This window comes from Telmatherina bonti (assembly GCF_933228915.1).
Source record: "Telmatherina bonti genome assembly, chromosome: 1".
NCBI classification, from domain to species: domain Eukaryota; kingdom Metazoa; phylum Chordata; class Actinopteri; order Atheriniformes; family Telmatherinidae; genus Telmatherina; species Telmatherina bonti.
In genome coordinates this window covers 26,010,763-26,034,376 of record NC_136619.1, presented here as the reverse complement: position 1 = coordinate 26,034,376, position 23,614 = coordinate 26,010,763, and the positions used below count along the sequence as shown (strand labels likewise).

General features: G+C 40.0%; 1 protein-coding gene across 1 annotated transcript in view; it reads right to left on the bottom strand.

Annotated features, from left to right (window-relative positions):
* Positions 1–323: 323 nt before the first annotated feature.
* Positions 324–23,614, bottom strand: part of sbf2 (SET binding factor 2) — a 102,347-nt gene continuing 79,056 nt past the window's right edge. The window contains exons 22-42 of the mRNA XM_079243443.1: positions 23,218–23,413; positions 22,837–22,964; positions 22,036–22,211; positions 21,749–21,882; positions 21,424–21,622; positions 20,942–21,138; positions 20,571–20,711; positions 17,281–17,364; positions 15,939–16,013; positions 14,665–14,843; positions 13,521–13,697; positions 12,987–13,088; positions 9,727–9,912; positions 8,531–8,657; positions 7,151–7,278; positions 4,687–4,911; positions 4,488–4,595; positions 4,154–4,344; positions 3,314–3,401; positions 3,104–3,235; positions 324–1,702 (exon numbers count right to left, since the gene is read on the bottom strand). Of these exons, the coding sequence (XP_079099569.1) occupies positions 1,604–1,702; positions 3,104–3,235; positions 3,314–3,401; positions 4,154–4,344; positions 4,488–4,595; positions 4,687–4,911; positions 7,151–7,278; positions 8,531–8,657; positions 9,727–9,912; positions 12,987–13,088; positions 13,521–13,697; positions 14,665–14,843; positions 15,939–16,013; positions 17,281–17,364; positions 20,571–20,711; positions 20,942–21,138; positions 21,424–21,622; positions 21,749–21,882; positions 22,036–22,211; positions 22,837–22,964; positions 23,218–23,413 (3,072 nt within the window). The 3' untranslated portion in view covers positions 324–1,603. The remainder of the gene's footprint in view (positions 1,703–3,103; positions 3,236–3,313; positions 3,402–4,153; positions 4,345–4,487; positions 4,596–4,686; positions 4,912–7,150; positions 7,279–8,530; positions 8,658–9,726; positions 9,913–12,986; positions 13,089–13,520; positions 13,698–14,664; positions 14,844–15,938; positions 16,014–17,280; positions 17,365–20,570; positions 20,712–20,941; positions 21,139–21,423; positions 21,623–21,748; positions 21,883–22,035; positions 22,212–22,836; positions 22,965–23,217; positions 23,414–23,614) is intronic.

Below are 23,614 nucleotides of genomic sequence, written 5' to 3'. Positions count from 1 at the left end.
GGTCATCAGAGTTTTCAGGGTCCAGGCTTTTGTTGTGGTGAACTATTTGCATTTTGTTGCCTAATCTTAATGTCTCAGAACTTTTGTCTCAGCTCTGTTTGAACGACATTCTGCAAAACTCAAGACATTAAAATAAAGTCATTCTGGATTATTTAGTATTGATCCATCACATCCACTTTAAGGATGTAAAGAGATAAAATATAATAAACAGCAAAGAGTAAATACTTCAGCGTGGCATGGGAGATTGTTTAAAAATGCAGGACTTTTTTTTTTATTTGACTTTTTTTTAGTCATCAACAACATAAAAACAAACGAGAAATAAACTCTTTCAAGTATATTTATTTTTAAAAAATGTCACCACAAAAACATGGTACGAGGATACAGTAACTGAAAAAAAAACAAAACCAAAAACTTTGACATCTTTAAATTGTTTCATGTGCTTTTTTTTTTTTCTTTCTTTCTTTCTTTCTTTCTGCAATGAAGCCGGATAGACTGCACACAGACGGAACAGATGAGACGAGGATCTGAAACCACATGTCCTACATGATATATTCTTGAAAAGCCCTTAAAATACACAGAGGCTGCCTGGACAATCTCAACAACAACAAAAAGTCTGCTTTGCTTTTTCAGAACAATGTTTTACCACAAACAGGGAACAGGCCACTTGGGTTTTTGCACCAGTAAGGACACATAAAAAAAGAACAAAAAACATTACAGTCACATTAGAATTAAAGTTAGAAAAGTAAGCTCAAGATCAGCACATACAGTATATAAAATTAAATGTCACAGAAGGTATTTACAGGAAAAAAACTTGACACCACCTCACTTGCACAGTTACAGTTTTAATAAAAAAATAATTTACAATACAAGAGACATTAGTTAAGCAGATGTCAATAAACATTCAATAAAAATAGCAAAAACATCACGTATTTAAATAGAAAAATGCTTTGAACTCGCTGTGCAAATTGGTTTTTATTTTAATTGACATGAGGAAACATCAAATGTATACTTTAAATGGATGCTTTAAGCCTGGATGTCTGCATCTATTAGAAAATCTACGTTTGAGAAGGAGTGCATACTTTAGTGCTAAGTGCAAACAAACTGCTTTTCACGTTGTGCATTAAAATCTCTGAGTTTTTGGCAGTTCATACATTTCAGTAAGCAGCATTAACCTTTCCTCATAGTAAAATATCTTATAGAAAATCTTTTACAAGCTATTTTATTTTCATAATCTTTCAAATCTTAAATTGAACCCACAGTTTTCAATGGCCAGTGATATTGCTTAGATCTATTTACAGCTTACATAGAATATGTACTTGGTAGTGCAGTCCCCTAAAACTTCAGCTTATCTTTACTTGAACCCTGTCGGAGCGAGCTGACAGCTGACGCCGTGTTGCACCTGCAGGGTGACAGCAGCACCAGCAGCTGTTAAGTAGCATATAGAGAGGTTCGTAAACAGAATCCTTCCTCCTATACCAGGCACTTTATTTACTGTGGTCTCAAAATGAAGGAAATCTGAAAACTATGCAGAAATATTGTCATGTTGGTGCTTTCAGTCACATGATGCTGCCTCTCATGAGGGTAAGTAGTTTAACCTCCGTCATCAAGCATCAGAGATGCAGTTCTGGATCTTGTCCATCCACACTTGAGCACTGGGAGCATCTGATGCACAGAAGTTGTAAACTCTCTTGCTGGTTTTCAGCTACAGGGATCATAAGATAAAAGAGGTTAATGGCCATGCAAAGGGAAAAAGCACAATAATGACAGGTAATAATGTAAAAATGTTTATACAAGATTTATGCAAACTAACTACTTTCCCTCCAGAATATCATCTAAAGAAAACATTAAGTAATAAGAATATGTCAAGTAGAGGCCAACAGGTGTCATTAACATGGTGCATGAAGAGAGGGCGACAGAATGATGTAATTAAGATGCTCCTATAGAGTCCCAAAAGTGGAGACATGGCGAGAACAAAAAGAAAAGACCGTTAGAAAAGCTCAAACATCTTAATGTTTTCTCACTGGGTTTTTAAGTCAGTTGCTGCAAATACAAGATTAAATATGAGTCTGTTTCTCTGTCACCTGCATCATTGGATTCATTTTTCTACCTCAGCAAAACCAAAAACCTTTTTACCAAACTTTACAAAATAAACCTCAAAATGCTAAAACAGCAAAATGTTGCTGTACCTGAAAGTTTTTTTCTTTCTAAGAGATGAAGTTGAATAAGATCTTTAAACATGAAATATAATAACACACACACACACACACACACACATCACACACACACACACACACACACACACACACACACACACACACACACACACAAAATTGAAAAGGTCACATTACGTCAGTAAGTCAGAAATGGTTTGATTTAGTAAATACTGAAAACAGATCAGTCAGAGATGCTCAACATTAACAAGCTGTTCTGACTCGAGTGCAGATACAGTACGAGATGGTTTCAGTTGCCTCACATTCACATTGTTTCTAAACATTATGGACTAAAAGGGCTCTGTCTGCCTCTTTTAAGTGGTATTAAGTGCGTAGGTTGTTTTGTATCAAATTGCATCAAGAGCAGAGGTGGGCAACTCCGGCCCTTGAGGGGCAAGTTCTGCAAGTGTTCAGAGTTTCCATGCGAAACACACCTGACACACATCAGGCTTAATTGGGAGACTAATGCCGAGCTTGACAATAAACTCTGCATTCGTCTGCGAACTACCCACTGATTTGAGTCAAATGCCGGTGAAAAAATAACCTGTGAACTGGAGCAGAAGTCTGACTGAGAAGAACAGAAAACACCTGACTGTAGTGGAAACATCATTGTTCAACAATATATTACTTTATGAATGATGTTACATTTATTATTTGATCATATTTGTTTGCTTTTAAAAATATTTCTATAGAACCAGAATTAGAAAATAATGTAATGATTTCCATAAGAATTTTATTTATTATTACTTTTGTCAGTTTTATCTTATTTCACAGGAAGCTGCTTTCTTTCTTCTTTAATGGGAGGGTATGAATACATTTGAGGATGACTGCACATATAGTGGACGTCTGAGTTGTGATGCAGATGTGACATTTGGATCGTCGTATGTACTCACATCAAAGAAAGCCTTTTCGCTGATGTGTTTCGGGGCTCCAATAGTGGGTGCAGCGATCATCACAGACTCCACCTCAGCCAGATCAATGTGGCCTCTGCAGTTTGTGTCCTCTCCACTGTCGTAGTACCTCAGCTGTGAAGGCAAATTGTTCAGTTACTGCCTGTGTTTTAGGTCAGGTCCTTTATAAGATAAACGGGGCAACTGGCCCACCTGGTGTTTTGTAATGTCCAACACAAACCAGCGAGGTTTCCAGCCTTTCAGCAGTGCTCCACGTTTGTACAGGATTCCCTCGTAGGACCTGCACAACAGGATGGCATTATATTTATGTTTAGATGTTATCTGTACATAATCTGGGTTATAAATGAGTGTCGGCATGAAGAAAGTTTTTAATTCTGTTTTTCTTCTTTGGAATATTCTTACTTCAGTGGTAAAATCCTGTCTGTACATTTTGTTCCTGTTGTGTAAGACTATACTAATCATATCCAAACATTCTGACCGATTTCTAACATTTCATAATTCAGCTTTCTCACAGCTGTTTCAACTGTTTGCTGAACCTATTTTTTTTTTTTTTAAATCTCCATAGATTTGCAAAAATCTGATTCATGTCACAGCAAATTAGATTAATTCAGTGGAACGTGATTTCTCTGTAATTTATCATAAAGTGAAATACCTAAACATGGCTAAATAATGCGATTCTTCTCATTCACTCGTGTTATCTCTGTTAAGTTTTGTCTGTGAGAACTTCCTTTGAAAAGTGAAAAATGAGGAACACATGGAAAAAAAGTTACAAATAATTTCTATAAAAGTAGATTTTAATGACTGCTCAGAGGAAAATCTCCAGATATCAGAGCCAAGAGACTGTACTTTAACCTCGCTGTAATTGTAAAATTACACACCCAGATTTTAACAGAGTACAGGCAATCCTCACAAACATGACACGCACCATACCGTAGTGCTGAATCATCTTCCAAAACTGGACTGGCCCCACGGCAGCAGTTAAGAAGTGAATCAAATGTGGACTTCTTAATTGTTCCGGAGATCACGACCCACCTGTTCTCCTCACTCTTGGGGGTGAACTGGTTGTAAAGTGTTGCGGCGCGGCGGTTGATCCCGTTGGCTGTGGCGGTGCTGTGGTCCTCGCCCAGGCCGCTGTCTGGCAGGTGCAGCATGGAGCGCCGCTGGAAAGCCTGCATGCTGGATGTGGAAATGAGGCCCGAGATGGACACAGACTGCTGACGGAGCTGCAAACACACAAATTAAAGTCAGTGTGAAAAGAAACTAGTGCGAATAAAAGTGTTTTACGTGACTGGATGAGAGTGAAAGTGTATGAGAATTCCTGGCATGTTATGTAATGCAGCAGGTCATTTAGTCTTCTAACACACACATTTCCTTCCTGCTTCAAGTCTTCTTGTATGCTGAGTCGGACTCTTTCCAGAGTCGTCTGCCACTTCTCCGGGGTCTGGTTCAGCTCACCCTCAAGCTTCTCGATGTCCTGTCAACAAACAAACAAAAAATTAAAACAAAAAAAAAAAAAAGCCCAAAACAAGACAGAATAAACAAATCTTTTGATGAAAGATACTTACGGCGAGGAGTTTGGTGATGGCGTCCGGCTGGGCGTGGCTCACGCTGCTGTAACACGGCCACACAATCCTCCTCTTACTGTTGGGGATGGTGTCTGCCTCCTCCAAGCTATCTGACCTCACAGCCATCACCTTCCAGTCGTAACACGGTCCTGTTGACAGGGTCTCGTCTGTGAAGAAGTCCCAGATACTCAGGCAAGGGATGCTGATGGAAGGCTTCAGGACCGCCTGCAGAACAGGAACCATCAGGTTTGATTGGTGGTGATCAAATGCAAACTTTTGCTGTCGAACATTTAAGCTCAAGCAAAACTCTCATTTTCATTCGTTTCGTGTAGTTCTATGATGTGTATGTGTATGTTATAAAAGTTGTATACTGCATTTTAGAAAGAAAAACTTTAAAGGGGGCCAATATATGAGTTTAGAAAACCACTGGGTGCTACAGTAGAGCAGCAGATTCTCAGAACAAAATAAAAACAACAACAACAACAACAACAACAAAAAAAAACAGGAAAACTTTATTTCAAACCTTTAATGTTGTTTGTCAGTTCATCGTAGTGAGACTGTCTTTGGATGCTTTTTGATAGAAAAATATGTGGATGTGAATTTTTTAAATATATAAGTAGTTTATTTATGGCTTCTTTTATTGTTTCCTTCCAGTAAGTCCACCTGGGTTTGTGTCGAGGTGTTTGTTTTACACTTTCGTTGTCTGATTAATCTGTAAGGTTCAAATGATGTTGGAACCTCGGGGAGTTCGGTTCTCCTCAGAAGCATCACAAGCCTGACCGGTCGGTATGGTCGGGTGCGCTACTTTGTGTGTTTCCATTATAAAAACTGGCTCATAACCACCGTCCATAGAAAATTGTTGGGTACGGTTAATTGTTACTGACGTGTTGCAATACAGAAAACGTCACTGCAAAACACAAGCAAGCCCAAAACGAACATTGCAGTTCAAGCTATGGTTTAGTCAACGTTGGAATAATTAAAGGTAAAGGCAAACAACAGTAAGGTGTTGTCAGCTCCGGAACTGCAAACTTTCCAAGATGCAGTTGTTATTTTTCCATCATGTTAGTTGTTGTTGCACCAGTATGATGCCACGCGAGGCATTTGGTCGACACCACGGACACACAGTGAGTGGCAAGTTCCCGACTTGCAGTGGGAATGCTCACCTAAACTGGCTGGATCATTTTAAAACTTTTGAAGAGTCAGAACCAGCCCGAACCGAACCTCTTAAGTCTGTCCTAAAAGCCCCTGTAACCGAAACCCTGTTAATAATGTATCACAGTCATCTTCAGGTAAAGCAGATGATTTCTGTTCTGAACATTATGATGAGCTCCTGCTTGATGCTGTCATCAGATATTCATTCATATTAATGTGGCCAATCAATTAATGTTTTTTTGGAAGAGCCTCTGGTTTCCGGGACCCTTTTGTGTATAAAGACCACAAGTAGCAGCTCTGAACAAGTATATGCAGTTTAATAGCAAGTTTAGCATCACTAAAATTTAATATAAATCAAATATCATATAATAGTTTGCTCCTATAGGTTTAGATGTTGCACACTTTACCTTTAAAAATGACTTCAGAGTTTATTTAATGATGTAACAAACAAAACAGATCAAATGTATAAAGAGAAAAAGTAGGAAAAAGAGGATTTTTCCACAGTAATGGAATGATGTAGAAACTAATAAAGTTGGAAAATTGAACTCTGGAAATAAAATGTCACCTTGCTGACTGAAAGTCTACTCTGGCTGCAATCGAGGTTTAAAGTACCACATCACACTGGTGTGAGTTGCCCTATGGAGCCAGAACTAACATCCAAACTCATTTTAATGTTACAAACCAAGCTCACAGCTTCGCGCCTTCGCTGACATTTCATGTGATAACATAGAAACGTCCAACAGAAGGATTTGAAAAAAGTCTCTTGGCGTCAAACTCAGAACAATTTGTTCTGCAAAGTGAAGCTCAAACGTCCAAGCAGGATCCAAACAATGACAAATGCAAAAAATCTTTTCAGTCGAGATACCAAATTATCAAAAAAAATTTACACTAATTTGTCCAGTTTTTTGTCATCTTCTGGATGTGTCAAATGAAAACTCTGTCTTTCTGAAGCCCGCTTACAGACTGACAGATGATGCATTTTTCTTCAGTGATTTAACAAAAACTGCACTTCTGGATGCAAATACAGCTTCAGTTTAAAGCACATTTTATTGATATTTAAACCTCAATTAGGAGTCATAAAAGCCAACTAAAGTTGTTTTTAAGTTTAGAGCTCTGAAAACGATTATTAAACATTGGTTGGAAGTTATATTCACTGCAATAATAAGATATGGAAATAGTGAGAAACATACTATGTTACAGTGAAAATGAGGTGAGAAACTTATATCTAAGCCATTTATAAATACTGGCACATTTTATAGTAATCATATTCAGAGACTACACAGCTCATGTGTGACAGAAATAAGTTACTCACTTCGCTCTCCGAGGGGTTGTACAGATAGTTGAAGAAGATGGGGCTCCTCCTGTGCATCCGGTTGATATACTCCCAGATACAGATGCCTCTCCGGGCCTGTTTATCACCCTTATCCTCAAACAACAACCCTGAAGCACACAACAGAGAAAGCTGAGTACATGGCAAATATAATGACTTTTCACCATTTACAAGCCCAATTCCAGAGCTGGAGAGTTGCTTTTTAATTTATATTCAACTGAATACACTTCAAGGACAAGATATTTAATGTTTAAACTGATCAGCTTTATTTATTATCTTTTTTGCAAATAATCACTTAATTTGAATATGATGCCTGCAACACTTTCCAAATAAGCTGGCAAGAGGGCGTGTTCACCACTGTGTTACATCACCTTTCTTTCTATCAATACTCAAGCAATTAGGAACTGAGGACACTAAACGTTAAAGCTGCTCATAAGTTTGGGGTCTCAATATGCGCCACGCATTTTCAGTGGGAGACATGTTTGAACTGTAGGCAGGCCAGTTCAGTACCTACAAGGCTACGCTGCTGCAGCATGTGCAGAATGTGGAAAGGCATTGTCTTGCTGAAATAAGCAGGGATGTTTCTGAAAAAGATGCTGCCTGGATGCAACATATGTTGCTCCAAAACCTGTGCAACAGATGTGCAAGTTACCCATGCCATGGGCGCCAACACACCCCTACACCACCACAGATGCTGGCTTCTGATTTTTGGGCTGATATCTGCATAGTCCTTTACCTTTTTAGCCCGGAAGACATGACGTCCTTGATTTACTAACCAGTTTGAAATCTGGACATGTCGGATCACAGCACACTTTTCCATGTTGCATCAGTTCATCTGAGATGAGCTGGGGCTCAGAGAAGCTGTGTTTCTATAATATTCCTTAACTTTCCCAGTGTTTTGGTTGCCCCTTTCCCAGCTTGTTTGGAGAGGATCAAATTCAAAATTAGAGAATAACCCCCCCCCCAATCCCTAAAAAGTTAATCATTTTGAGCAATAAATATATCGTCTTTGTAGTGAAACTGAATACAATTTAAAAAGGATTATGTTTTTATTTACCTTTTCCCAACTTGAATGGAAACTGGGTCGTAATATCAATCAAAATAAGCATTAAAACAGAACTAAAAAAAGTTTATAAGTGGTCTGTTGATAACAAGTCTGAAAACATTTTTCAAGTCAGTAAAAGTTGCTGCCAGAGAAACCACAAAGACAGCCGCTGAAAGTTGTGTTCATTTAAATGTAATGAAGACCCCCAGAATATTGAAGATGAAAAATACAAGTTATGTCTATTCAATGCTTTTTAAATATCTTTTTTTTTTCTGTTCGCTGATATTTAATTGTTGAAACTAAGAGAAGACACTAACCGTGTTCCAAGCGCTCATAGTCTGAATCCAGCAGGAAGTTCTTGAAGCGGTTAGAAATGTGATGATAGGCCAGAAACTTTAGATAATACTGATTAAACTCAAACTCCAGAGGATATTGCTCCAAAATCTGCAAGGACATGAAAAGATGGATTAAGACAGTTGGAGGCCGGAGGAGAAGTGTGTGCGACAGCTGAGTTGTGTCTTTGTGTTGTGGCTTCCCATCTCTCCAGTGGATAAATTAGAAACAGGAAGGAGCGCCTCCTGTCCCTGTGAGGGCAGAGGTCAGTAATATCATCACTACCAGACACAATCCAGACTGAGCCAGCATGATTGCTGCTCCATTGTTCCCATCCAGCGGTGTGAGGTGGCCAACGGGAGTGCTAAATATTTGAGGCCACCTGGGTCTGCTGGCAAAAACAACAGCTGTTTGGGGGATGAGGCATTTCTATTTTGAGCTCTTGTCCGAATCTCTTCTCTCCCCTGTTTATTACTCTACAGACCCCGAGGATCCCCGCCAAACTGTCTTTCCTGCCAAAACTACACTTTCAAAAGACAAATGCAGAAACTATGTATTGATGTCAGTGCATGGGAGTGGTTCTGGAAGACCCCTGGAGACTCAAAAAACCCCACAGCATTTTCTTAAGTTAGCATTTCAGAGCGGACATAGTTCTCTGGCCCTCAGCTGTCTGAGCTTCATTCTTAACTCTACCCCCCCCCCCCCCAACACACACACACACACACACACACACACACACACACACACACACACACACACACACACAAATCTTGAAGCACACCCAAGCCTTCCTAGAGACTCTCAATCCCCAAAACGGCAATTTTCCACATGCAGCTTTAAACATGCACTGAATGAGAAGAGATGCTGAAACACGCAAGCACAGACAGCTCAGCGCTGATCACTGGGTTCATGCAGCATCTGGGCAGCAGCCCCCCTCAGTGCTCTCTGGTGCATATGCTGCTGAAGTCCCACATCCAACATTGACATGTGCTTAACTAACATGTATAGTTACTGATTGCTGGATTTTTTTTTTGTCCTTTCACTCAATAGCCTGCTTGCTTTTGAGGAATGTCATGAGCTAATGAAGAAGTTATGAATGAAGCTAAAACCATGGAGGGAAAGCAGAGAGGAGTTGCTTTAAGGGTCAGAGCACCTGTGTTAGGAGGGGGTCGAAGCTCACCTGATGTACACAGTCCAGGAACTGCAGGAAAATAGGCGTAAAGCCGCTGCCCTGGCTGCTGGGACTCAGGTTGCTCCGCTGGCAGAATTTGTGGCCAAAGGACAGCCACTCTTTCTCCAGGAGCACCTGAAAACCATCTAGCGTCCGGTAGAAAGGGTCGCTCAGCAGCTGCACCAGAGACACCACCTGCAGAGAGAACAGATCAAGAAACCAAGAGATTAAAAAACTAAAACAGGACCTGATGCGTGAGGAAAAAACAGAGTACTCATCACTAACCTTTCACAAGAAATATATAACCCTGTTCTGCACCATTTTGCTGGATTGTACAGTTTTTTTTTCTTTATATTTGTATTGTAGCATTATTTGTGTAAAAATCAGTAAATGGACTGCACAAATGCCCAACAAACAACACAAGCCTGTGGTTAGAGGACAACTGACTCTAAATGATAAACCACAGCTACGACAAAAGCTATCCAAAGTGCTTAAATATTATGCAAATGCAATGTGAACATCTCTTCCTGGGCGACTCATGAAAAGTTTGGTGATCATGTCACATTTCCAGATGTGACAATGCAATAAAATGAAAGTATTGAAGAAGACAATACCCACAGGAATCATTAGGGTGATGAAGTAACTGAAACATTAACATGAACTATGGGGTTTTTATGGTGAGGCCAGTTCTAAAATGAATTTAATGAAGATTACATTTTCTAACATTATAAAATGTCATGGTGATGCGCTGCACAGTGAAAATTTACAGTAAAAACACGACTGCACCCCTCGAACACATTTATTGTTTCTAGAAGACTGAATACGTACATTTGACAAATTTCTATTGTATCTTGTTACTTGCAGTATCTGCTGACATTTATGCTGCAGTATGGATAGGATTGGAAAGCAAGTAGGACATTTTGTTATTGCACCAGTAAAGCAAAGTGGCAGCTGTTTCAGCACAACTGGGAAAAATCTGCCTTGCATGATTCACTGTGAAGCAAAATTTTGCCCAGTATTCCTCAAAAACCTGAACACAGTCTAGACCTGAACCCTCATCTGACAAAACAAACAGCTCATCTGCTATTGATATAACACTGCAACAGAGTCTTCAGGCACGCTTGAGCTCACTTCATAAAATACCAGTTGAAAACCACTTGTCTATACATGCAATATGGTTGGCCTGCCTCACCGCCCGCATCTCCTCCAACACAACTAATGAGCCCTGACGTGTACGGAATGAGCGGGAAAAACAGTCCGTGGCTTCCCCGTAAGGTTTACAAGAACATCCAGCCTTGAGTGGTAGAAAAAGCCTGTTGGAGCTGGAGGCCCAACAGAGAAGGATGCTCAGGGCTGAACATGTGCCCTGCATGAGGCGTCCACAAACTCGGCTTTTAAAACAGCAGCCCAGGGCCTTACAAAGCCCGTAAACACATTTGAAGGACAAACGCTTGCAACACCAACATGTGCACTTTAACGTGTCAGCGTGGAAAACATGAGCTCAGAAAGCAAACACGCAATGAAAGGGAGATTCTGACAACTGATTGGGATTGAAACAGACTTTTTGTTTACATAGCTTCAAAATCACAACCATGAGCTTTCAAGATTGCAAATGATTACAGTTGAGTGATTTCAGTCCTTACATACTACACACGAAGTGAGAACTTTGCTCTTTTGCAGAGGATGCAAGAACTAGAGGGGTGTACTGGCAAGAATCTGGTGATACGATATGCATTGCTATACGGACCAACAATACAATATATTGCGATATATCAGGATACTATGAGCAAGACAATATATTGAAATTTTTCTTTACTAGAAAAACACGAAACGCTTTGCATGCTCGACATAAACTTACCGAATAGGAACGGAGGATCTACATTTCACGGCAGAATAAATAAAAACACTGGCTTTTATGTACATGATACAGGATGAATGAAGAAATGAAAATCTGTCTCATCAGTAAAGATCGGTTGTTTGATAAAATCAACACAGGGCTTTTGAATATTGATATGATATTGTCGCACAAAATATTGCGATATTTTGATTTATCAATATGTTCTTACACCCTGAGTGAGAACAAGAAAAAAGTTAGTTTTGGTCTGGTCAAGGCTTAATATTCCACCAGACGCTTTGTCCATGATGAGGAGGGGATTACTATGAAGGGGTTGGGACCTGGTTATTTAATATTTTACAAGAAACTTTGTCTATGACAGGGCGGGTTGTGCACACAGTGGTGTTCGTGTCTTTGAATGCCACATGTGGTGTATACCGTTTTGCACTTTCTCACCACCTCAATAAGCTGCTAATAAAAGCTATCTGTTCAACCTTGCATCAGCATTAATGCTGAAATGACAACTTTCTGCTTCATGTTTTTCCATGTTAAGCACAGCCACCTCAAACAACTAGCCAATCAAACAACACTTCTTGGAGCCCCGGTTCTGCTCAGCTGATGTGTCCCCAACCACGTCCACAAGAACAAAATGATGTCATTTTATTGTTGTAGCCTCAAGAACAAGGAAAAAAAGTTCTTACTTCTCGAGTCAAAGGCTTAAGACATGTTATCCTTTCTACATCAGATCAGCAGTAACAGAAATGACTATACGATGAGCAGGAAAAGCATAAAAGGGCGGCAGATTTATGAGTCACACATGGCCACTCAGATGTGCAGCATGAAGATATTAGTTTCTGCTTTCAATTTTAATAAACTGCACTGGAACAACGAAGTGGGACACAACAAGATTCATCAGTGTAAAACTAATTACTGTCAGAGCCGTCTGATGATAAAAGAACTGTTTAATCTGAGGTGGTTGAATCCATTTCTATTCTATTCTATTCTATAGTAATTTAGCAGACGCTAAATTTCTTAAAGAAACACTTTAAGAAACTTGAAGAAAAGCAAAACAGTGGGCACAAACTTCAGACCTATAAGCTGAAATCTGAATTCCTGTGGAGGGCAGACATGTCAGAAATAGTCCAGGACTTTGTCCTGAAAACTCCACAGAGGTGAGAATCCTAATTTATGGGGCTGAGAGGGGTTATGGTATATTTTATTTTAGTTATTTTAACCAGACCAGCTTCTATTCTCTTAACTTTTAATACAAAATAAATAATTGTTGAAAAATAAATGAATGGAAACACTAAAAAAAAAAAAGTATTAATTGAAAGACAAAACCTTCACGGTGTTAGCACTGTGCCCAAAAATATCCCTCACATCTGTCTGTCTAACTGGTGTGTTTTTCATGACGGTATTTATTCATTTTTCTCACTTGCGTGGTAATGTCCCAGCCGTCCTCGAGGCTGAGCAGAACAGATGAGCCGCTGTCCAGAAGCTCCGCCAGAAACAATGCCAGCTGCAGGATCTTGTGAAGCTGTGGGAGGTCAACATGTGTGAGAAAAATATGTACAAACAGAAACTAAAAGACACGATTAATCCACACTGATTATATTACCATATTTGGTCAACTGGTAAACAACTAGTTGAGCACCACTCATTTCCCGCAAACAGTTTTTTTTTTTTTAAACACAGTGAATGCCCAGTGTAAGCCTGCAGGGGGTCAATCAGATAACCAGCATGCTGCTACCCCATCGCTGAGAATATGCTTCCCCTGGGAAATTGGGTTCAGAGTGGATTTATTCACATAATTTATCCATGATGCGAGTCTGATACACAGGATGAGGAAGAAGAGTGGACTGCTGGGTCATTCTCATACAAACTTTACTTAGGCTCTCAGTGAGTACTGCCTTACACTGTATATGAAAAGAAAAGGAAAAAAAAAGGTGCTGTTTGTGTAATTTGTCACCTGCAGCATCCATTCAGAGTCCTCCAAGGCTTTGAGGAAGGAGTCCTCCGAGTCAGACGGTGTGGCGCTGGGAGCACAGGCCCTCAGCAGTTTTTTAAATGCAGCCTTCACCTGCCGTGTGTCTGCAAAGTCCACTGGCACCAGTTCACAGTTCAGAGAGGAGTCCAATCTGAGGCCCTGGAGGATTTTATATCACATTGCAAGAAACAGAAAAGTACAATAAACCTGCAAAATCTAGATCATCTCTAGACCAAGTGATCAAGTGCTTCTTTCTTCATACAGTTGGAAGAATAATATGTCCAACTTACTTCAACACATAACGAGGTAAGCAGTACAGCAACACAAAGTCAAACACACTTTCTGCTGCACTTGTTAACTTTTTTGTCTGGGGTTGTTAATATGTGACTTTTTTCTTGCTTGTTGACCGGCCAAGTCAGGTCATCTATAACTTCTAAGAATTATTGCCACATTTAACATTTTAATGCAGATTATGCTTTTTACTCAAGTATTGGCTCGCTGTGGGTGAAAGAACAGCTTCAAGACTTACTGTGGAAGAAAAATGAATGTATAAATCATTGTGACTGTTGAGAGTTTTGTTTAATATCAGATGTAAAACTTCGTTCACATATCATCTGGACTTCATTTTTTCCCCTACTTTCACAACATGGCTCAACATGCATTTTTATGTATGAATGAGATCTAACTTTATTAAATTACTTCTAAATTACTGACTGATATTAAATTACTTCTTTACAAGTCTTATTGAATAAAAAACTTTTTGAAATATAAAGCTCTTACTGCTACTAGCATAGATGCTTAAATGTTTTCCAGTGTTCATTGAGAAAACCAATAAAACTATTACTTTTATTCAGCAAGTCTGCCATAAACTCTATGAGATTTATTATGATTAGTTTTAACTGATATTGTCAGAAATATAAGTCTAACATCTAAATAATTAAAGCCTATACCAACATTAAACAAAAATATAGGATCAACAAAGCTGAATTTGGGAGAATTAAAAGAAATGTTGGACTGAACTGCAACAGTTTTTGAATGGGCATCACAATAATAAAAATATAATTCAGAAATTTGTAGTAAAATATAATCTTCATCATTCAGTAAGCAGCTTTTCTCTTGTTCTCACCCTTAGATGCGACTTTTCCCCGAAGACGTAGAAGGCCGCCTGATGTTTGAGGAGTTTAGCCTGCAGGCTGTTGCTCCCTGCAGGGGGCGCCAGATCCTTCCCTGCTAGTCTGGCACCTACATTATCTGCTGATTGGTGCAGATTGGGTCGGCTGCTTGATCGCAGGCTGGCCCACATACCTGCAAAGACACATTTGCAAACAAACGTTACACACGTATGCAGACGCTTGTCTGTTTGAATGCCACTCATGTACACAGGCTGTGAAATAAACAAAATGATGAACAACACATGACATGCAGATGAACTTCACATGCATTATGCAAACACCTTCATTCCTCTGGTCCACCAACAAAGCAGTTGCCTCTAAGGATCTGGTGCGTTGCAATATTAGAAGCAGAAGTGGTTGGAATTTTTTAGCAAGTCAACAAGTCTAGAAGCTATTTCTGTGAAACCAGCATGCAACGACTTCCAGTGTGAATCACCATCCGGAAGGATGTGATTTTTCACAGTAATCACTCTCAGGCCTTTTTTGTTTCATTTGTATTGCACGGCTATCAAAATACATCAAGTGCCGTGCTCTGTAGGCCAGGAAAGCTCACCGAGAGACTTCGACCAATTAGGCTGAAATTGGTTTCAGTTTATCTGATATGAATTTCTTGACCTGAATTTAAACAAAGACCGAACCAGTTCCAGAGGCTGTCTGTACAACTTTTCACAGATATGATCAGCTGCGTCATTATTTACACCTGAAGCTTCACCAGAGAGTGAAATTATAACAGCATGAGATATGATTCAGAGATAAAAACACGAATGAGGACATGGGGAAAAAAAAAACAAAAAACAAAACTATGTTTACTGAATATTTACTGAATTCTTTTCCCCTGAAGTCACATACACAACACTGCAGGTTTGTTGCCAGCCTTATTTTGTGTAAATTAAATTTACGGTGACATAATACCGGACCCAGATCTTAACTGACCAAAGTTATCCCTACTTAGCCAACGCATCAACAATGGAAAAGACCACATTAGAGCAGCCTCTGGTTTGTGAAAAACCACAGCTCCCAGAGGAGTACCCACGAAGTCAGCAATGATTAGTTTTACACTCCACAAGACTGTAAGGGGTTTATAGCATGATGCACTACAGCGCTGACCTGGTTAGGAAGCATTAGTGTGGGTTAGAAGAAGCAGAAAAGCTGAGACTCCACAGATGTGTTTGAAAGGGTAGAAGCACTGTAAGAAGTCTGGCGGGGGGAAAGCAACAGTTCACTCTACCTTGATTGTGGATTTTCTCCTTACTGGCAAGTTTTTGGTGTGAGTGAGTGAATAGCTTGTCTTTGTACTCTAGCACTGGTTGTTTGGTACAAGAGAGAGGATCGGGGTAAAAATAATGTCAACATCATATCAAAACACCATCACAACCCTCCATATTACAGTCATGCAAATGACATTATGGCCAAGGTTTGGACTGGCCCAGGTTCAAACACGATGAGACTTCACTGTAGTTTCAATGATGAGGCCAATGACTGTCATGTCAGGATGCATATATATGATTATCCATTGCTTTAGAGGAAGATGGTTTATTCCAGCAGAAGATGCACCTAGACAGACTTGCAGCTGGCACATCATGTATTCTCCTTGCGATTAACAGAGGTCTGGCATGTATTCCTGATTGTGGGAGGTTTATGTAACTCAGGAACAGCAGTTTGCTTATAATAGTCTGGATCCAGGGCTCAGTCATTAAGAACTTTAACTTTATATTAGAAATCTCAGCTAAAGGAAACTGTGACACATGAGCACAACTCTAGAGTACAGACAATCATTTCGAAAAGTATTCATCAGTACTCATCATTCAAAAGTATCTATCTGAAACCCCCCCCCCAAAAAAACCTGCGATGATGATGTCTCATGCTTTTCAGTCCGCTGAAAACGTGCTGAGTCAGTCTGAACAACTCTTTTGCCTTTGACCTTCATTTGGAATGGTGACTAACAGCTTGGACACGCACGTCGAGACAAAACACCAAGTACTGAGGTTTCTTCTCAAGAGCTCACATTCCAAAAACAGTCACAATCATGTGTCAGCTTAACAGTACATTGAGTTTTCATATTAAACACAACCTTGTAGCAATTTTCAATGTGCCAGAAAAAGCTACGGGTCACAAGTAGCCGTGACACATAAATCTCTCAGTTCCAGCTAATTGCTGTATGTTGTAAAAAATAATCTAGAAATTCTTTTAGGAATAAACAATCAAACAGAAACAGCATAAAGGCCAATAAGTTATATGGATTCAAATATAATTTTGTATTTTAAACTGTGGCTTTCTTTGTCTTTTCCTTGTGTCAGCTCCAGAGCTTTTACAATTCTTGTGCTAAATGTTGAGGATTATGACATTTTCATTTAACTGAGAAACTCTGGCAATGCTTTTGTAAAGTTTTCTAAAAAGACACAAACATCCAAATCTGCATGGGTGGTTCTTGCAACATTTACCTTAAGGAATGAGATGATGCTACAACACTTATAGCTGCAGCCTTAAGATGACGGTGTTTTAGTTTTTAAACACACACTGCAGTTTACATGGCATGTTGCGTAACGTATGAAAAAGCAGAAAACACTCACCTCCTCTGGTAAAACTGTTTGAGAACGGCATGTCTAAATGGACAGGAGTAATCTTTGACATCCTGGACGTCCTCCTTTCACTGCCTGAAGGCAAAATATTGACAGAGTATGCAGGACATTTAAACAAATGTCACATTTCATTTATAGTGTTAGTATCAAATCATGAGCGAGCAGAGATGTCACAAACAGACTGCAGCGATCAGATGTTTATCTCAGCTCATTATCATCAAGCTACAGCAGAACAACATGTGGGACGTGTGGCCAGGGATCAAAAAGACCACTGACTTCAAGGAGAAGGGGGATCAGGCTGATGGTATTAAGTTCAGAGATGATGAGCTGAATATGTTTTTCAGTAAATTCAGCTCAGGACGATGGCCACCATTCTCCTTCTTTGAACCCAGAAACTCAGATGTCTTACCTAACTTGGACAAAGCCTTTATGTCACACACCTACTGTCTGCGCCTCAATCATGGACTGAGCTGATGGACTGGTGTCATGTGCGAAAGTCCAGCAGCTGCACAGGGGAGGTCAGACCTAATGCCCCACTGAACTGATGTGTGACTGAGCTGGAAAGTGGGGTAGGAACAGAGACAAACTGGACCTGCCTCAGTGTGTACTTACACACAGCAAGCTATAACTGTGGAACTTGCCACATGTACTGTATTATTTACTACATAAAACACAGACTACAGTGTATGTGAGAAGATGATGAGCAGCAGAGAGCACTGCAGGGAGGTGTACGTTATCCGATTCTTTTCACTTCGTACATCTCAGACCTCCAGAACATTTTGGTCTCCTCTCATAGCCAGTGAGTTGCACGAAGGACCACAGACACCTAGATATTCACATCAACAGTAGAGTGGAAATAAATAAGGCTGACAACATGAGGAGAATGTACAGGCTTTGTTTATGTCTTCCTTTCTGTAATGTAATTTCATTTTGTGATAAGAAAAGCAAACATCAGATCAGTTAAAAATGGAGCTAAATTCAACATTTCTTTTAAAGAAGCTTCGATCATCTGAGTATTTTAAATCAACCATAAGTGCAGATAGAAAAAGTTAATTTTTCTGTTCTATTCTACAGTCGTTTAGCAGACGCTTTTCTCCAAAGCGACTTACGTCTAACAGGGAGAACACCACAAGCAAGAACTTAAACAGCACAAGACATCATCGTCAAGTGGTAGTCAGACTTCTGCGAGTCCAACTGGATGTGCAGTGCTAGAGGCAGTGCAAGTGCACTCTGCAAATTTATGTTTTGTGTGTGTGCTTACATGTATTATGTATTTGGGAGCACATAGAGGCACGTAAAGTCAGAGGAGATGGATGGGCCCTGGGATTTTTGCACAACTTTTACTTGACAATTTTTGTTTTAAATTTTATATCCGATACAATGCCACCCCATAACACACACAACACACACACACATACACAGATAAAGATAAATAGGTGATAAATAATCGCTGACCAGTACAAACAAAAAAAGGAAGCAAATCATTACCTCATGACAGAAAAAACACAGCTGAAGTGAACAAAAAGTGCAAGTGTGCTTTTTTTTTTTCTTTATCAGAAGAAATGAACTCTTTATGGCCTCTTGTCCTTTCGTAAACAAAGCTCAGTTTTTTTCCCACGACAAAGCCAAGGTCACCCTGAAGTAAATTTAGGTCAGGTAAGGCCTCCGGAGGCTGGCTGGGTAGTTTTTACATAACAGATGCAATGCCCAGCTTTTCTCAGGCAATCAGTTCTACGTCAAAATAACCATGTAGTTTATTTATTTTAAACCAATTCAAAACAAAAGTTACCTCAATGACACTATTAAAGATACAGTCGAATTATAAATACATAAATAAAAGCAGACATAATGCTGAGTGTGGTAATCAGTTTAGTTATCAGAGTTTTACTGGTGTAAGGTCTGCCAGTATTTACTTCCTCACTATCCAAAATGAAGCTGAAGCTAACAAAAATAAAAAGGAAATACAGGCAACTTCCATGTCAGGTGGAAACCGCTTTAGGTCATGGTTTGGCTCATGCAGTTCTGGTAACTACGGCATGGTGTGTGAGCTCACATCGAGGCAACAAAGACTTTTGTCTTGTTTGGTTTAAGCGGCCCTTTCTCATGGCCCTCACTCTGACTAAAAGCCATCAGTGTTGATAGATAACATTATTGGCCATACTCCATTTCCATGTTCCGATTTTAGCTTCTGTAGAGGCAGGCTGACCAGTGTGGCTGGTCAATCAGCCGATCAACTTCAATATGAGTCCTACAAAGATAAAAACTTGTAGTAAATCAGATTAATTCTGTTTAATAGCGCAGATCATTAGCTGTTTTTTCATTACAAATTGTATGACATTATAACATTTACTGAATATTAAAACAATAAAAGCAAAGATAACAGAAATTAAATCAGGCCATCTACTCTGTAAGTTACTCAAGGGTAGTTTTAAGTTTTCATTATCTGTTCTTTAGTCGTCTTAATGTTTTGTCTGTCCAGTTTGGGCATCTCTGGTCTATGAACCTGGATGAATATTTGTAGTGGTCAGAGAGACCGTTGGAGCGGATTGGTTACCACATTTTCATCCATCTGCCCCAGGGTTACAGTGGTTACACATCTAGCTTACCAGCTCTAAGTACAAATGTGGAGTGTATGAATAATGGACTCACTGTAAAGCCCTTTGGCTGCCTTAAAAACACAATATGTATTGAATTCACTTTTTTTTTTGTTTGGCTTTTGAATCCATGCTTAACTTGTTCGCCTTGGCCAGTACAGGTACCATACTGGAGTTTTATGCTATATGTTATATATAAACAAGAGACATCTATATGTTGTATATATGTGTGTGTCTGTCTGTGTGTTTTTTTAAACTTTACTGGATTGTGTAAAGCACTTTGAAGGCTTTAGCTTTATATATGTGCAATATAAATAAAATTGACATTATCATTATTATTATTTTCATTATTATTATTATTATTACTATTCTGCGATGGACTGGCGAGCTGTCCAGGGTGTACCCTGCCTGTCGCCCAAAGCCAGCTGGGATAGGCTCCAGCTTCCCCGCGACCCTGAATTGGATTAAGCGGTTCAGAAAATGAATCAATGAATGAATGATTTAATTATTATTATTACCAATAATGTGAGTTTCAAGCCAATGCATGTGTCAATGTGCACTATAATGACAGGACATTAAATCATTCTGTGCAACGTCTCAGTCATCAGTTCATGGGGATCCTTTTGAGAAAAAAAGTTGTACTTCTTAAAGAACCATAATATTCATGCTAATATTTTTATTTCCTACCTGGTGAAAGGCCAATGAGGGAGCGGTTGGACAGGGTGCTGTTCCCGTTCATTTTGAAGTAAATAGGGATAGAGTCAAGGATGGCCTGCAGGTACTTCTCTTGTTCAAGACTACTGGAAGAATCTGACGACGATACGGGAGCTAGAGGCAAAACAAAGCGAGAAGATAACCTTTATTTTCTTTTGAATAAATACTTTCAAAGGAAAAGATCAAAAGCTTTTTTTTGTTCCTAGGCACATCCAAGAAATCCTGGCAGCATCATTTTTCTAAGAAATGTTTTGACCACAATTCATTCTAACGAGTTACATAAAGCATTACATTAAAAGTCCCTGAAAGGCACAACCTCTGCGTCTTTCAGAAAATAAGCGTACTTGTTGAGGACGGGTTCTGGGACTTGAACAGTCCAACCACACTCTTGCCGTGGAAGCCTCCAGAGCGCAGCAGCACGGCTTTGGTTCGGGGATGTTTCCAGCACACAACAGGCAGACGGTTGTGTCTGTGGCAGCGGGCAACTTTTTGCAAACTGCTGTCCTGGACAGCCTGGGGAACAACTAGCAGTCCTGGGTAGCTGATGAAATAAAGAAAAAGAAACAATAGAAATCTCACAAATATAGAAGAGAATTTCTACCACTGAACAAAGAGATACGGGGATGATAAACAGATTTTTTTGTATAACAAACTTATACCAGCTTGACAAACCCTGCAGACCTTTATATTTAGCACAGCTGCAACGTGATTAGTGACGCGAGCGCAGATCAGGAGGTTTCTGGCCTGATTCATGGGTGAAATAAAGCCTCAGTGCTGCAAATCAAGTTACATAAGTGGGAGCAGGTGTCCAATAAAAGCTGGTTACCTGCGACAGAGGGAGTAGAGTCTGTTTACAGCTGTGATCCTAAACTGCTCGCCTGACTTTGATCGAGACGAGCTGGCAGTGATGGTGCCCAGGCCCAGACGTTGGTAGTCACGGAAGCAGGACTGCTCCACCAGCTGTTCCATGGTGGACTTTTCTGATGCTCGCAAAGTGCTGCTAAGTGGCTCGCCATCATCAGATACTGAAACACACACACACACACACACACACACACACACACAAAGAATTGCACTTAGAAATCTTATCCCCAGCCTGCTTTTTCTCTCTACACCCACACCGTCACATGCAAAAGAGTTACTTCTCTCACTTGAAATGTCATCATCTTCATGCCAGGTCATCCGGCTGCCTCTGTCATTCTTTTTCAATGTGCTTTGGCTACCACGGCCCATGGTGATCTTTCCAGCCTTCTTTGCTCCTTTGACAATAGTTTTTGACAGTGTTCTGAGAAGTGTACGGGAGCAGAAGTAATTTAATGAGTGGGGGCTGAGCATCAGAGCAGCTGAGGAACGTATTTATTCACAGTAATATTTCAGACACAAATGATTGATTTACACCGACATGTTAGTCCTGAGACCATTTTATCAAATGACGAACCTGAAGCCAGTGTTTCTCTCCTTCTGCTTAGGAAGGATGAGCTGTGGTGCGTTTTGGCCTGCAGCAAATGCAAAGGAGCTGAAGATGGACTGTGGGTAGCGGATTCTCTGGAGGTGCTTCCTGAAGATCTCCACCATCTCTGAGCTAACCTCCTCATCAAAAGCCACTTTTATCAACTGCAAGAGACATCCGTCAGACTCATTAACCTTAGCTCATATGTCATACTGTCAGACTGGGTTGAATCAAACTAAAATACTGTTATCAGCTTTAAATGCATGTAACATCCGTTTGGTACATTAAAACAGTAAAATTCCTCCGTTTATGTCAGTGTGGTAACGACTGCCGCTTCCTCATCCAAATGAAAGATCAGTGTGAGCGCCCACGTATGGGTTTTACAATACATGAAGAAGTCAGGGTGGAAACAACACTTCACAGGTGGCTGCACAGAACAAGGAGCAGATATTTGCTTTGATTAACCTTTATGACTTTTTCAGCAACAACACGAAGAACATTCATATACATCAATGCATGTCAATACAAAACGGGTTTTCACCAAAATAAGATGCAAGGTCGACACTCTGAGGTGTTGTTGTACTTTTGTATGTAGGTCTGGACTGTTTACATTGTACATTGAACAAAATCAAATAGTAATACAATTAACAGAATTTGAAACATACAGTATATATAGCAATAGATTGCTATTCCAGCCTCGCTATAATTTATGTCAGCAAAATCTCATCTCCCCCATTGTTCAGGCTTTTACCTTCATCCTTAGTTAACATTATTGAGGGGTGTGTTTACCTGAAATGATGCAGAGCGGAGCTGAAGACCTTCCTGCATGTTCTGCTGCAGCTGGTTCTGGATGCTGATCTTCTTCTCTTTGGTCAGCGTTGAAATGGGGAAAGCTCTGATGACTGCCTGCTCCCCAACTGCAAACACACAGGAACAAAGATTTGCACCTCATTACATTTTCTGGTGAAACCGATGTTTTAAATTTGATTTATCCAAAACAAATCTGTCCTTTAAATAAGCTGTCTGTAAATTACTTATTGAAAAATTGGCATTTATTATAAGTAACTTAAAAAAAAAAAAGCAGTGTTGTAACACTGAAGAGGTATGAAAGTGTCTTCATTTTGCTTAGACTTTAAAGCGCTTGTCATGGTGATCAGGTGTTTTCTCTACCCAGTGGATCGTGGGGAATGCCTTTGAAGATGACGCGGTATGTGGTGAGAAAGAGGGCCCCCTCTGCTGGGAGGATATGAGGGCCCCCAAGGAGACCCCCAGTTGCTTCTTCCCTGCCGTCAGGATCCAGCAGCACCCGTAGCCCCTCAGACACAAACTCCTCTCCAGGAAGCAGCGCCGGACGCAGAATCTTTGGCTGAAAAAGCATCACAGTAAATTATACACAAATCCAGACACATAAAGTGTACCTGCCCACCAGCACGTCCCAGTTTAAATTCCTGCATTTCTCACTGACAAACAGGCCCTCAAAGCAAGGGACTCGGCAGAAACATTTGCGTCAAGACAATTGAATCCAGGAAATGAATTTATCATCATAATGTCAAATCAGAGCACCAGG